This window comes from Sceloporus occidentalis, unplaced genomic scaffold, assembly GCF_023333645.1.
Source record: "Sceloporus occidentalis isolate IW3139 unplaced genomic scaffold, rSceOcc1.0.p SCAF_6, whole genome shotgun sequence".
In the NCBI taxonomy this organism is placed as follows: domain Eukaryota; kingdom Metazoa; phylum Chordata; class Lepidosauria; order Squamata; family Phrynosomatidae; genus Sceloporus; species Sceloporus occidentalis.
In genome coordinates, this window is record NW_028316986.1 from 6,678,782 (window position 1) to 6,695,264 (window position 16,483).

Consider the following 16,483-nt stretch of genomic DNA (forward strand, 5'->3'; position numbering starts at 1 on the left):
ATTTAAAATGTCCCACTTTCCTCCTTTGTCCTCAGCTCACTTCATTTGCTGCAAAGTGAGTTGAAGGGACACAAGGACCTTTTACTGCATTCACACAGCAGGAGGGAGAGGATGGGGCAGAATCTTCTCCTTCCCAATAAGCTCAGGCAAAAGCAAACTGCCGCAGCCTCGCCTCATTTGTATGTTCTTCCTTATTAATAACTTTAATAACTTTTAACATCTTGGCCACACTTTGGCACTGCCTGTCTTGGTGTGTTTTGGTTTTCATCTGTAAAATGTTGGAGAGTTGGAACACAGAACCACAATTGCCAATCTTTGAGCCACTAAGTAGGACGTTTCCCTTGACCTCCTTGCTTCACTCTGTGTTTTGCGGAGGGGAAAAAAGCAGTTATCAAGCTGCCTGCCAACACTGCTTCTCTTAATGGAGGTTGTTCTGGTACGCAGGACACCCTTGTGGTTGTGGCTTCATCAAAAGCTAAAACGGCTACCTAACATGGTAGTCAATATGGGCAGAGTTGGTGCATGAAACTGGAATGAACAAAAACAGCCTTTGATATATGTTGGGGCTTGCTTCCAGGACCCCCCATGGATACCAAAATCCCTGGTGCTCAAGTCTCATTAAATGCAATGGACTAATCAAATGGTGTTCCTTATATTAAATGGCAAAATCAAGGTTTGCTTATTAGTATTTATTTTTAGAATATTTCAGGCCATGGATGCATGAATCCATATGGATAAAAAAAAATCTGTGGATACTGATGGCTGACTGTATATTGGAATGTTTTTAGCTGTATTGCTTCAATGTAGGGTTTGAGCTGCTTTAGCTCCCTTATGGGAGAAAAATGGTATCTCAGTTAATTAATTAAATGTTTGGATAAATGCTGATTGCTGTTGATTGCTTTTTTATATTTTTGTGGGTTTTTCGGGCTATGTGGCCATGTTCTAGAAGAGTTTCTTCCTAAGAGCTTCCTGAGACACTCTTCTAGAACAAGGCCACATAGCTTGAAAAACCCACAAAAAACTATGGATGCCGGCCATGAAAGCCTTCGACTTCATGCTGTTGATTGCCTTAAAACTTTGCCTCTCTGTGGGCTCTCACAAACTCACCTGTCTCTCTGCTTCTACCTCCAAGCTTTACAAAAGAATACATGACCAATGTATTTTAGCTACAGTGTGGAAAACATTATAACAGGCCCTTGGTATCCACTGGGGCTTTGTTCCAGGATGCCCCATAGATACCAACATCCGTGGATGCTCAGGTCCCATGCTCATGTCCCATTTACTATGCCACTGTATCAAATGGGACTTGAGCATCCACAGATTTTGGTATTCATGGGTGACCCTGGAACCAGCCTCCCATGGACACCAAGGGGCCACTGCACTTATTTTGAGTCACAACTTAACAACTCCCAAAATTCACTGACTACAGCAGTTGGGGGATTCTGGGAGCCGTTGGCCACAAAGCGTGGAATTTCCAAGTTCTTCCAAAAATACAAATTCTACTGCAGTTTTGGAATCAACTTCCAATGGGAGTTAATCAGAATATACCTCTGATGGCTTTAGAAGGAATTGTAAGACTTTATTTATATGCTGGCTTTCTCCTGAAAAGCTGGACACCCATCTCTCTGAATAAGATCACTGTCTGAACTTTCCACAACCCATATTTTAGTTAGTAGAAACCTTGCTTTATTGATTGGGCAAAACAATATAGTCATCAGGACCAAAGGGCCATCATTTCCCTTTTCCTGCATCTCCTTGGCATGGCCAGAATACAGTGGGAACAGATGTCCTCCTTTTGCAGAACATGTCCTACATTTCAGCCTTCTGTCCAGGAGGAATTCCAAAATGTCCTCCATTTTGAGCATGACGAGGAAGCATTAACGCATATTTATGTTAGTGTCTGTAGCTTTTATTTTGTAGCCTACATTCTTCTTAAATGTCCTACATTTTGCAATGCCTTGTCCTTCTTTGTGGTTATGATATCTGGTCATCCTGCCAGAATACAACTCAGAGATGTCTGCCTTTCCTCCTTTGTGCCCCTGGCTAACAAGGACTCCTCCTTTTCCTTTGTTTTGTTTTGTCTACAACCCTGAGTTTACAGGACCAAAGTCTGAGATCTGGGGTAATCCCTTGTGATGTCATGAGAGAGAGACCCTAGTGAAGTCATGGTGATGCCATACATAGGGTTGCCATATCCCGCCCCCGGGCGGGACAATCCCGGTTTGGGCGGTGCCATCCCGGTCCCGGTCCGGTTTGGCGCCCAAACCGGGACGGCCCCGCCCACCGCGGCTACCTCCGCTGCCGCGGCGGCTCCAAGGCCTTTCTGAGGCCTGGGGCGAGGCCGGGGCGATCGCCGCCGGCCTCCTCCCCTCCTTCATGGTCCCAGCCGGGGCCAGGAAGGAGGAGAGGCCGCGGCGATCGCCGCAGGCCTCCTCCCCTCCTTCATGGTCCCAGCCGGGGCCAGGAAGGAGGAGAGGCCGCGGCGATCGCCGCAGGCCTCCTCCCCTCCTTCATGGTCCCAGCCGGGGCCAGGAAGGAGGAGAGGCCGCGGCGATCGCCGCAGGCCTCCTCCCCTCCTTCATGGTCCCTGAGGGTCCCAGGAACGAGGCGAGGCCCCGATCCTGGCCTCCGATCGTGGCGGGGCCCAGGCGGGGAGGGAAAGCCTCCTTAAGTGGAGGCTTTCCCTTGCCGCTTGGCCTCCGCTGCGATCGCGGTAAAATGTAGGACAGAATTTTCAAATGTAGGACACACTTTTTGTGTGTCCTACATTTGAAAATTTTGTCCTACATTTTTCCCGGTTTCGAGGTCCGGCACTATGGCAACCCTAGCCATACATCAAGCATCAACCAGCGCTGCATACAGTATGTCAACACTACCTTGTCAATTTCTGCCACACTGCAGAAATAAAGCAGTTTGACACTGCTTCAACTGCCATGGCTCAATGCTATAGAAGTCTGGGATTTGTAGTTTTGTGAGATACTGTATATAGCTGACTATAAGTCGATCTCATGTATAAGTCGAAGACACGTTTTGGGGGCAAATATCATGGATTTTGCTATGACTCATGGATTGGTCGAGGGTAAAACCTAGGGGCATGTAAGAAAGGACCTGAAGGATGAAGCAAAGGAAAATGATGCCAAAGAACATACAAAATTCTAGCAGGCATAACAATTTGTGTTCTTAGTGAAAGCTGGATGGAAGAGAGAACAGAAGGCGGACTGTGCTTCCAGAATGGATTACATCCTTGGCTTTCACCAGAGGATGGTTCCTTTTTTATATAAGTGTTAAAGCACAGTACTTACATTGACCCATTGATAAGTTGACTCAGGAGTTTGTCACACTGAGGCTAATTTTGGCATTAAACAGACATTAAAGCACATTTAAAGCATCCCGCAAATAAAGTGAAAATGGCAAGTAATTACGTGAATGATTATCACATGCAATTGCTCAAATAAAGTGATATTGGAAATGCATTGTCGCAGAAATCCTGAAAGTAAAAAGATGTGTGTCAATACTTCTTTGTGACCATTTTAATGGCGGGTTTTGAGCGGCGTTGTGTGAAATCATTTCACGCAATTACGCAATTTCCCCAGGATATTCATGGGATAAACTTGTGATCTTCTTCATGTGATAAACTCCTCAGGTTTTTTGGAGTCAATTTTTGATGAAAATTTCTGGACTTATACATTAATATATACAGAATTTAGCCTTCGGAGAGGTCTGGTGGTCCATCAAACTACAAATCCAAGAATTCCATAGCAAGGAGGCAAATTGCTATGTGTCATATTGCTTTATTCCTGCAGCATGGCAGCAGCCTATGAGAAAAATATTATACACATACTTTTCAAATCAGCCCTCTCAACCTACGTTTCTTCTCTTTTGCCCCAGATCTGGAGAATAGGCTTCATGGCTGGAGACTGCAGGCCAGTCCCCTGGAATCTGGAAACCTTATTGGCAATAGGCAAAAACCAGTATGATGTAGTGGTTTGAGTGTTAGTTCCAACCTGTGCTCCATGGAGCCCTAAGGGCTCAGCAAGTCAAAAAATTTGGGAACCCCCTGGCCTAGGTCTCTGGAGAACAGGGTCTGAATCCCTGACCAGCCATGAAAATCCACTGGCTGGCCTTAGGCAAGTCACACTCTCTCAGCCTCAGAGGATGGCAATAGCAACCCCTCTCTGACAAAACCTGCCAAGAAAAACCCAAGACAGTGTTGCCTTAGGGTTGCCATAAGTCAGTAACGACTCGAAGGCAAACAACAACAACAACAACATGGGCAATGCACAACTCAGAGGTGTCTTCCTGCCTCTTTCTTTCTGTCCTTCCCTGGCAAAAATGTCTCTCCCTCCCTTCACTCCTTTTTTTATTCCTTACCTGAAGAAGCCAGGAGCAGCAAAGACACAGCCACCAAGAACAGGTGAGCAATCTTCATGGCTTGCTTGGAGAAGGTATGGATGCTTTGAGAGCAAAACTCAAAGTGTTGCCACCAAGAATCAGAATGGTCCTCTGATGTTTTCCAGGCAAGGTTTGCATCTCCTATTTGTAGGACTGTCCCTGGGAAGTTGCAACACTGGAGACGGTTGAGGCCAATTCTGCAGAAAGGAAACCAAATACCGTTGGGAACACCTTGCTGGAGCCTGTCTGCTGCAACCGTTTTCATTCATGTTACGTCTCCCTTTTGTGGAGCAATTGTTTCAACATCTCTGTCCCGTAACCACCAAAGATCTCCCAATTCTTGAACTGTCATTTTTGGAAAATCTCCTCTCTGGCTATTACCTACTACCTATTAATATCGATATTCATATATACATTAAAGTGCACTTTTATTTTCTATTTTTTGCTTTTGAATGTTTAAATATAGAAATGAGGAAAGAGAAAGAGATGAAGGAAATTAAAATTAGGAAAGAAGAATTTAAATTAAAAGCATTTACAGATGACGTGGTTATTAGCTTAGAAGACCCATTAAGGAGAATTAAGCCTTAATTGCAAAATATTAAGGATTTTGGAGATAATGCAGGATTCAAAAATGATATGGATAAGACTAAAATTTTAGTACAAAAAAGATTTAGAAAAAGAAAAATGATTTAACAGGTTTTGAAATTGTAAACATTTGGGGATAAATAAAACAGTGAAGTGAGCATTTGATAAATCATCTATTAAGAATGGATGTTTTAATATTAACTGATATGTAACTGATTATTTTAAAGAGATAAAAACATTATTATTAGGAGGAAACAGAAGGTGGAAAAAGGTCTTTTGGGTACCATATATTCTTCCAAATGTCCCCAAATTAAAAGAGTGCAAGACTTCATTTAAACACACACACAGAGATAAAACAAAAGTCATTTTACTCTAATAGTGTTTTTTAAATTTTGCTTATTGAATTTTTTCTTCCAGCTTAGGCAGTTTCTGAATGAACAGATCTTACTTAACAGAAAACAAATGTTTCAGATAAAATTCCCCAAAGATGAAAATTCTGAATATGAAAAATGCTAAAGTGATTTTTTCACACAAAACAAATCAGAATATCTTTCCCCCTTTTTACTTCTTTTGATAGTGTCACAAGTTTGATGAGAGGAATGCTATGAATGTAACATATCTTGATTTCACTAAGGTCTTTGACAAGGACTCCCATAATATTCTTGAAAATAAGCTAATAAAATGTGGTCTAGGCAACTGAACTGTTAAAATGATTTATAATTGGTTGACCGGCCGAACCCAAAGGGTGCTTAGCAATGGCTCCTTTTCATCCGGGAGAGAAGTGACCAGTGGGGTCCCACAGGGCTCTGTCCTGGGCCCAGTGCTGTTCAACATCTTTATCAATGGGTTGGATGAAGGAATAGAGGGCATGCATGTCCTAACTGCAAAGGAAGACAAGGTACAACAAAATGGAGGACATTCAATAAAAATGTAGCACCCAATCAAAGAAAAACTAAAAACACTAATATAAATGCAAACAGTCATGCTGAAAAAGGAGGACATTTTGGAATTATCCCTGAACAGAAGGTTGAAAGATAGGACATGAGAAAAAGAGGACTTCTCCTCACCAAAACTATGATTTTATGATTCTAATATTATCTCATCGCTATGGAGATTATCGCACTGGGTTCTGAGAACGTTCTCATCCCGTGATGAGAACGGAACGCATTTGAGTATACCGCACGTATGTGTTCCGTATGTGTTCCAATCGGGTTCTCAGAACGCTTAAATGTGTTCCAAATGTGTTCCAGGAGGGTACAGATATGAATGTGTTCCCAGAGAGCTGGAACGGGATGAGAACGTTCCAACAGAGGTGTGTGCGATATTCTTATGTGTTCTCAAATCCGTTCTCGCATTCCTCCGTCTCCTGATTGGCTGAAAGAATGACAGGCAGGGAGGGAGGCAGGCAGGCGAGCGACTGCAGTGAGGGAAGGTGTGTGTGTGTGAGGGGGGAAAGAAGGAGGGAGGGAAGGGAGGAAAGTTGGGACAAGTGAGAGAAGAGGAAAGAAGGGAAAGAGAGAGAAAGAGAGAGGGAAACAGGGGGGCCAGAGCTGAGAGCAAGTGGGAGAGGGTCTGGCTGCTTCTGCGGGGGGGCCTCTAGTGTCATGTCCAGTGGGGCTCCTGTGCTGTCACAATGCAGGAGGCAGGGATGCCCAGGACCTTCTCCTCCTTCCCTCCAGGAAGGAACCCACAAAAGCTCCTCTGTTTGGAGCACCACACAAAAGCAAGCAAACAACTCCCAGAATTCCATAGCAAAGAGCCAGACAAGAGTTAAAGCGGGGAGGGAAGCTCACAACCTGAAGGCACACATTACATGCACACACACAGGAGGAAATGGGATGACAGCAGAGGACTCTTCTTTTCTAACCGGTTTAAAGAGCTGCAATGGCTGCAGGGGCTCTCCCCTTGGTCCAGTCCCCTCCCTTTCCCTCCGCTTGAAGGGACCTCCGTGGAGCTCCCTTAAAGCCCAGGCTGCCAAGGAGGGGACTCTGCCCTTGGCCCATCAAGTTACATAAGTTTTATTCTATTTTCTTCAAACATATGCCAGCATATGAAGCCCCAGCGTTTTATAGGGGCTTGCCTTCCTTCCCTCCCTCCCAAGAGAATCCTCTGACTCCCTTCGGAGGGAAGACAAGATGGGAGGGGGGGATGCTTGCCTTCCTTCCCTCCCAAGAGAATCCTCGGAGGGAAGACTTCTCAGTGAGGCTGAGAAGCACTCTCCCAGCCAGAGTCCCTAGGCTTACTGAAATCCCCCACCTCCCTTCCCCATAGAAATCAATCCAAAAACTGAGTTTAAAAGGAGCAGAGGCAAGCCCTTTGGGTCTGCATCTGGGAGAGATTTTAAACTCCGTTTTTGGATTGATTTCTATGGGGAAAGAGGGGAGAGGGAGAGATGGCAGGACATCCCCATAGCCAAGCAAGCTCTGCCTCCCCAGATGAAGACCCATAGGGCTCACTGCTCTTTAAGCTCCGTTTTTGGATTGATTTCTATGGGGAAAGAGGGGAGAGGGAGAGATGGCAGGACATCCCCATAGCCAAGCAACCTCTGCCTCCTCAGATGAAGACCCATAAGGGCTCTCTGCTCTTTTTTAACCTCCGTTTTTGGATTGATTCCTATGGGGAAGGGAGGTGAGGGATTTCAGTAAGCCAAGCCTCCCTTTTTCCTCTTTCCTGGGAGCAGCGCCTCTCCCGAGCCGTCCAACCTCTGAGTGGCGACGTCATCAGAACACAGCCCACAAAACGTAATACAGCAAACTGTTCTGAGAACGGTTTCGCTGTGCGGTAAAATGCAGTTCTGATCACGTTCTGATCACATTCTAGTTTACTAATGCAGTAATATCTGTTCCAGGAAAGTTCTCATCACGTGATGATAGGAACGTTCTCAGAACGCAGTGCGATAATCTCCTATGTGAGAAGGAATAATCCCCTCATCTCACCTTTACCTGGGAACAGCCCCTTTAGTTAAGATTTCTTTTTTTTCTTTGAAATTATCCATTTTCTTTGAAGCCCTATGGTTGAGACAAGGCTCCCTGTCCTCCACTGCTCTGCTTAGCTCTTGTAAACCCATAGCCATGGTCTTCTTAATAAAGTCCATCCATTTAGCATGCAGCCTTCCTCCCTTTCCACTCCCCTCCACCTTTCCTAGCACTATTGTTTTTTCCACTGAGTTGTGCCTTCTCATGACGTGTCTGAAGTACGACAGTCTCAGTTTTATCAGTTTGGCTTTCATAAAGATGTCTTGGCTTGATCTGTTCTAGGACCCGCTTGTTTGTCTTTTTGGCTGTCCGCTGCATCCTCAGCACTTTTCTCCAGCATCACATCTCAGATTCATTTATTTTCTTCCTAATTGTCCAGCTCTCACATCCATACATGGCCAAAGGGAATACAATGGCTTATATGATTCTAACTTTTGTGCTCCGTTGCATCTCTTTTGCCCTTGATCTGGGCACAGGCAGGGGACGCACGTGGCCAAGTGAAAACCCATTTTATCGCATGCCACACTGTCCTCAAGGCTTCCCCATGCCATCGCCCAGCGCTAAGCCATCCCTGATCTCAGGAGCATGAATTTTGAATGACGGAAGCTTTCTGGTGGAGCAAAATCACATGGCTGAGCCCTGATTGGGGACAGCTTAGCTCTGGGCAATGGCATGGGGACACCTTGAGGACAGTGTGGCATGTGATAAAATGCGTTTCCACTTGGCCATGCACGTCCCCTGCCCGTGCCCAGACCAGGGGCAAAAGTGTGTGCAATAAGGTCCTTAGTCTTCTTCTGATTTCTTGACTGCAGTCCCTGCTCTGATCAGTGATCGGTTCCAGGTATGAGAACTCTTTTACTATTCTGTTTTCTCATTGTATAAATTCTCAGTGGTCATTATTTTTGTTTTCTATGTGTTCAGCAGTGAGCCTGTCTTTGCCCTTTCTTCCTCCAACTTTCTCAGGAGTTTTTCCAGGTCTGTGATGTTATCTGCTAGCATCTGCATACCTTAGATTGTTAATATCTCTTTCTCCTATCTTCACTCCTTCTGATTCTGTGTTGAAGCCTGCTTTTCATATGATATGTTCTTCATACAAGTTGATCATTTAGAGTGAAAAGATGCAGCCTTGCCTGACCCTTTTGCCAACTAGGAACCATTTTGTTTGTCCATTCTGTTTCTCCATGTTCTGTTCTGACAATAGTATCTTGTCCTAAGTACAAATTTCTCATCAGGACTATCAGCATTTGGCACTAAGCACTAATACTATTAAAGATAGCAATTGTTCTCAAACCCTCCAAGGAATAACAAAGGCTGCCTATCATCTATCCTAGACACACTCACTTGGGAATAAGCTACAGGTAACACTGGAAGGGCATTTCTAAGTACTGTACATCATTGTGCTTGCGACAGCCTTTATATTTAAGGATATTATATTTCTATATCTAATATAAAGGGTTGTGACAGCCTTTGTAGTAAGGATAATGGGTCGGGAAAATATCATATACCCCCAACAAGTACCTGCAAAATGAATACCAACCTGGCTTCCGATGTTGAGCTCCCTTTTGCCTCTTAAAAACAAAAATGTCAAGGGAAGGCTTCCCCTCATCTCCCTTTTTCTCTTAGCACGGCCTACCTCAGTGGGTTGTTGTGAGGATGAAGTAGAGAGCAGGAAAGCTTTGAGAAAACCACAAGATAGAAAGGGAATTTATAAAACAATAATAGAATCATAGAATCATAGAATCGTAGAGTTGGAAGAGACCACAAAGGCCATCCAGTCCAACCCCATTCTGCCATGCAGGAAATCCAATTCAAAGCATCCCTGACAGATGGCCATCCAGCCTCTGTTTAAAGACCTCCAAGGAAAAAGACTCTATCACCCTCCGAGGGAGTGCATTCCACTGTCGAACAGCCCTTACTGTCAGGAAGTTCCTCCTAATGTTCAGGTGGAATCTCTTTTCCTGTAGCTTGCATCCATTGTTCCAGGTCCTGTTCTCTGGAGCAGCAGAAAACAAGCTTGCTCCCTCCTCAATATGACATCCTTTCAAATATTTAAACAGGGCTATCATAACACCTCTTAACCTTCTTTTCTCCAGGCTAAACATCCCCAGCTCCCTAAGTCATTCCTCATAATACTTTGGGCTGTCTCTTTTCTGCCCCCTTTTCAGCTTTTCAACCAATTTTTTAAGGTGTTGTCAGTATCATGAGATCCGAAGTGGTATAGTGGTTTAAAAGTTGGACTATGACTCGGGACCAGGGTTCGAATCCTAGCTCAGACATGGAAATCCATTGGGTGACTTTTGGCAAGTCACACTCTTTTAGCCCCAGAGGAAAGCAAGGGCAAACCTGCTCTGAACAAATCTTGCCAAGAAAATCTTAGGCTAAGTTCAATATAAGCTGGAGTTAACTTGAAGGCTCATAAAAACAAAAACCCTTCGAGTACAGCGGGTCCCAATTGTGAGGATCCCATACTTTTGCAAAGACAAAAAGGTACCCATTTGTGTGATAGTCACACTTCTATTTATCCCATTAATTATTAACTAATTCAGGATCTTATTGCATTTTCACAATGGTCAGATGTAGGACCAGTGTAGGGTCTGACTCTGGAGACCAGGGCTTGATTCTCAGCTCAGCCATTAAACCCACTGGCTGACTTAGGGAAAGTCACACTCTCTCAGCCTTGGGGAAGGCAATGGCACAACTCCTCTGAACAGGTCTTGCCAAGAAAACCACATGATTATGGCCTTAGGGTCATCATAATTCAGAAATAACTTGAATGCATATAACAACAGCAACAACAACACATGCACACCTGGGGTTGGCCATTTCACCCAGCTATTCAGTGTTAAAGGCAGTTTGCACACGTTCAGAGAGCCAGTCTCCTTCTTATGCCACAAATCCCTTCATTTTATGCTCCTTGGCATAAAATCAAATAAAGTAAAACTGAAGGGCTAAACCATCTGTGGTCATTTTTATTTATTTATTTATTTATTTTTATACTGTTCTGCACGGCTTTGGTTTTATTGCTAACATGCAAGCTTTGGAGGCGGAGTGGATGAAGTTGCCAGGCGCAGATTTTCAAAAGCAGACAGTTCCACAGGATCCGGCAGCTACTGATGTTCAGCAGCCTCTCTCTTAATTCAAAGGATCCCAGGTGATCTGGTGGGCATCCAAGTTCTCCCTGTCTCGGATGCTGTGGAGGGATATCAACAAAGAAAGCCAAAGGTTACAATGGACCACTGCTTTTTTTGATAACAAGCCACAATCTTAGAGAGAGACTTCTGATAGTCCATCTAATAAGAGCTTGGAAAAGTTACCCTTCTGGATGACATTTCTCAGAATCCCATATCCAGTTGTACAATTGCAGTGTACTCACAATTCCACTCCTGTAACATTGAAATGTACCGTATATACTTGATTATAAGTCAGCCTCACATATAAGCCGAGGGCAGGTTTTGGGGCCAAAATTATGTATTTTGATATGACCCATGGATAGGTCAAGGGTAAAACTTAGGGGCATGTAACAAAGGATCTAAATAATGAAGCAAAAGAAAATGATGCCAAAGAACTTATACAATTCTGTTAGGCATAACTTTTTGGGCTTATCCTAAAGGCTGGATGGTTGAGAGAGTAGAGGAGGGTCAGTGCTTCCAGAACAGCAGGGGATGGTTCCCTTTTTTAAAATATGCATTAAAGTACAGTATTTACACTGGCCCATGGATAAGTCAACCCAGGTTTTGGGGGTCAATTTTTTGAGCAAAATTTCTAGACTTATACATGAGTATATACAGTATTTAGACATTCTCCACTGGACAAAAAGGTCCAACAGCATCTACCAGATAAGTTCAATCAATCAACCAATCAATCAAATTGCTTTTAAATTTTTTTATATTTATACATTTTCATGTTGTACTGTTTTAAATTGTATTGTACTTTAAAAAATGCTATTAGCTGCTTTGAGTCTCTAAGTTGGGAGAAAGGTGGGATATAAGAAAATAATAAGGACAGGACACAAAAGATGTCCATGAAGAAGTCTATAGACATCCGCTCTTTGATTTGGAGAGCTGAGATTACCTGACACAGCAAACCTTCCGAATGCCACATCTTCCATGTTTCACCAAGGGATAGGAACATTTGATATATTTGCAAGATCCATTGGCCTCATAACACTCCCGTCTGCTCCGTGGTTTGAAGGCAAATCCTGTGCATGGGCCACAGAAAGTCATTAGGACAGAGCAAAACAGTTAATCCAGAACTTGTTAACATTAGTATTTAAAAAACGCACAAAACCCACAGCTCCTCAAACCCTACACACAGCGGGGCCAATGGCTGTGGGACGCTAGTTATCGCAAGTGCACAAAAAAACACCTTTACTTTTCTTTTCTTAAAATTCCGTTATCCCCAATTGTATTACACAAAATATTTTTTAAAAAAATAAACAACATAAATACATCCACCTCCATTACGTACTCTCCCCAAAATTAATTAACCTGCAATATGTGTACATAAACTTAACTACCTTCATTCCCTAGTCATTCACTACTGAAGATACAGAGGGCTGAGTGTATGGAGATTATGGCATTGACAGATATCCAGACTGCTCCTTAAAAAAATTAAAACATAATAAAAAGTAAAAGTAAATAAAATTATAAAGTAAAAAAAAAAAACTTTTTAAAACCCCCCGACTGCTCCTTAATGGGATGCGTCTGGGTTGCGGGTTGCTACCAGGAATCGTTATGATAGAGTGTGGTGCTGCTGCCGCCAGGCTGCTGCATCCTGGGCCCCAGCTGCTCTTTGAAGACTGCTTTTCAAAGTTGGAAAGCTCCCAGACTCAAAAAGTGGCCTCCGTAGCGCAGCTGGGACCCTGGATTCAGCTGCATGGCGGAATCGGTGGCAAATTACGTGTGATAATTCCTGGTAGATTTCCACAACCCGGCTGCATCCTTTTAGGGAGCAGTCAGGTTATTTGTCAAATGCGATAATCTCCTGTTTCAGAATGTTTTTAGCTATATTGCTTCAGCGTAGGGTGTGAGACACTTTGGGTCCCTTATGGGAGAAAGGTGGTATGTAAATTAATTACTTAAATGTTTGGATAAATTAGGGTTGTTGTTGATTGCTTTAATACTGCTGCCTCTGCATGGGCTCTCACAAATTCACCTGCCTCCCTGCTTCTACCTCTAAGTTTTACCAAAGAATACATGAGCAATGTATTCTAGCTACAGCTTGGAAAAAGTTATAGCAGACCCTTGGTATCCACTGGGGTTTGGTTCCAGGATGCCCCATAGATACCAACATCCGTGGATGCTCAAGTGCCATTATATAAAAGGATGAAGTAAAATAGTGTCTAATGGCAAAAACAAGGTTTGCTTTCATGGTTTTAAAGAATATTTTCAAGCCTTGGATGGTTGAATCCACGAATGCAGAATCAATGGATACAGTCACCCCTCCATGTCCACAGATTCCTTATCCACGGATTCAGCTATCTATGCCTTGAAAATATTACACACACACACACACACACACTCAAAAAAGCAAACCTTGATTTTTGCATTGTATATAAGGGATGCCATTTTACTATGCCACTGTATCGAATGGGACATTAGCATCCACAGATTTAGGTATCCATGGGTGATCCTGGTACGAAACCCCAGCGGATACCGAGGGGCCACTATACTTACTTTGGGTCACAACTTACCAACTACCACAAATCACTGTCTACACCAGTTGGGGGATTCTGGGAGCTGTTGGCCACAAAGCATGGAATTTCCAAGTGCGTTCAAAAATACAAATTCTACTGCAGTTTTGGAATCAACTTCCAGCAGGAGTTAATCAGAATCTACCTCTGATGGCTTTAGAAGGAGTTGTAAAATTTTATTTATGTGTGTTTATTAAATTTATATGCTGTTTTTCTCCCAGCCTCAAAGGATGGCAATGACAACCCCTCTCTGACAAAACCTGCCAAGAAAAACCCAAGACAGTGTTGCCTAAGGGTTGCCATAAGTCAGAAACGACTCGAAGGCACACAACAACAACATGGACAATGCACAACTCAGAGGTGTCTTCATGTCTCTTTCTTTCTGTCTTTCCCTGGCAAAAGTGTCTCTCCCTCCCGTCACTCCATTTTTTATTCCTTACCTGAAGAAGCCAGGAGCAGCAAAGACACAGCCACCAAGAACAGGTGAGCAATCTTCATGGCTTGCTTGGAGAAGGTATGGATGCTTTGAGAGCAAAACTCAAAGTGTTGCCACCAACAATCAGAATGGTCCTCTGATGTTTTCCAGGCAAGGTTTGCATCTCCTATTTGTAGGACTGTCCCTGGGAAGTTGCAACACTGGAGACGGTTGAGGCCAATTCTGCAGAAAGGAAACCAAATACCGTTGGGAACACCTTGCTGGAGCCTGTCTGCTGCAACCGTTTTCATTCATGTTACGTCTCCCTTTTGTGGAGCAATTGTTTCAACATCTCTGTCCCGTAACCACCAAAGATCTCCCAATTCTTGAACTGTCATTTTTGGAAAATCTCCTTCTCTCTGGCTATTACCTACTACCTATTAATATCGATATTCATATATACATTAAAGTGCACTTTTATTTTCTATTTTTTGCTTTTGAATTTTTAAATATAGAAATGAGGAAAGAGAAAAGGATATGCATAAGACTAAAATTTTAGTACAAAATACACAAGGTTTAGAAAAAGAAAACATTTTTAAGATAACAGGTTTTGAAATTGTAAAAATTCTAAAATATTTGGGGATAAATATAACAGTGAAGTATACATTTGAGAAATCATCTATTAAGAATAGATGTTTTAATAATAACTGACATGTAATGATTATCTTAAAAATATAAAAAACATTTTATTAGGAGGAAACAGAGAGTTGAGAGAGGTCCTTTGGGTACCATATATTCTTCCAAATGTCCCCAAATAAAAAGAGTATAGTAAAAAAGACTTCACAAAACAAAAGTCATTCTACTTTAAGAATGTTTTTAAATTTTGCTTGTCAAATTTTTTCTTCCAGCTTAGGCAGTTTCTGAATGAACAGATCTTACTAACAGAAAATAAATGTTTCAGATAAAATTCCCCAAATATGAAAATTCTTAATATGAAAAATTCTAATGTGATTTTTTTCCATATAAAACAAAACAGAATATCTGACCCCCTTTTACCTCTTTGACAGTGTCACAAGCTTAGTAGATGAGAGGAATGCTGTGGATGTAGCATATCTTGATGTCATTGAGGTTTTGACAAGCACTCCCCTAATATTCTAGAATGTAAGCTAGTAAAATGTGGACTAGACAAGGCAACTGTTACATGGATTTGTAATTGGTTGACTGGACATAAAGGGTGCTCAGCAATGGCTCCTTTTCATCCTGGAGAGAAGTGACCAGTGGGGTCCCACAGGGCTCTGTCCTGGGCCCAGTGCTATTCAATATCGTTATCAATGACTTGGAGAACAAAATTGGGGGCATACTTATCAAATCTGTAGATGACACCAAATTAGGAGGAGTAGCTAATACTCCAGAGAAGAGGATCAAATTCAAAATGACCTGAATAGATTAGAAAGCTGGGCCAAAACTAACAAAATGAAATTCAACAGGGAGAAATGTAAGATACTGAACTTAGGTAGAAAAAATGAAATGCACAGATATAGGATGGGGGACACCTGGCTGAATGAAACTACATGTGAAAGGGATCTGGGAGTCCAAGTAGACCACAAGTTGAACATGAGTCAACAGTGTGATGTGGCAGCTAAAAAGGCCAATGCTATTTTAGGCTGCATCAATAGAAGTATAGTGTCTAGATCAAGGGAAGTAATAGTGCCACTGTATTCTGCTTAGGTCAGACCTCACCTGAAATATTGTGTCCAGTTCTGGGCTCCACAATTCAAAAAGGATGTTGAGAAGCTGGAGCGTGTCCAAAGGAGGGCGACCAAAATGGTGGATTGCTGGAAACCATAAAGCTCTGTGAAGAGCGCCTTAGGAATCTGGGCATGTTTAGCCTGGGAAGCGAAGGTTAAGAGGTGACATGATAGCCATGTTTAAATGTCTGAACTGATGTCATGTTGTTGAAGATGGAGCAAGCTTGTTTTCTGCTGCTCCAGAGAATAGAACTCAGAGCAATGGGTTCAAAGTACAGGAAAAGAGATTCCTTTTCCAACAATATGATTTTATGATTCTGTGCTTATCTCATCTGTATGTCAGAAGGAATCTAACCTTTATCTGGGAACAGCCCCTTTAATTAAGATTTCTTTTTTTAAAATTATAATTTTTATTAATTCTCCAAAGGTTAAAAAACATATATTCCACTATACACATAAATCAATCACAAGCAGACAAACATACATACAAACATAACTATACATTATGCACTATACTATACAATATACTCACACAACTATCAAACAAATACATTACTTCCCTATTGGTTGTATTCACCTTATTTATATAACATCCTTGGTTTTCTTGTCAATGAACTGATCCTTGAGATCTCTATACATATAACATTATCAACTTTATGAGTGTCTGTTGACTGCT

At 42.5% G+C, this 16,483-nt stretch overlaps 1 protein-coding gene across 1 annotated transcript; it reads right to left on the bottom strand.

Moving 5' to 3' along the window:
* Positions 1 to 10,972: 10,972 nt before the first annotated feature.
* On the bottom strand, positions 10,973 to 14,142 carry LOC149310368 (gallinacin-1 alpha-like). The gene is made up of 3 exons (XM_089528272.1): positions 14,085 to 14,142; positions 12,024 to 12,150; positions 10,973 to 11,142 (listed from the first exon to the last, which is right to left on the bottom strand). Exons 1-3 carry the CDS (start codon positions 14,140 to 14,142, stop codon positions 11,085 to 11,087), a joined length of 243 nt encoding a protein of 80 aa, XP_089384398.1. The 3' UTR covers positions 10,973 to 11,084.
* Between the last annotated feature and the right edge of the window lie 2,341 nt (positions 14,143 to 16,483).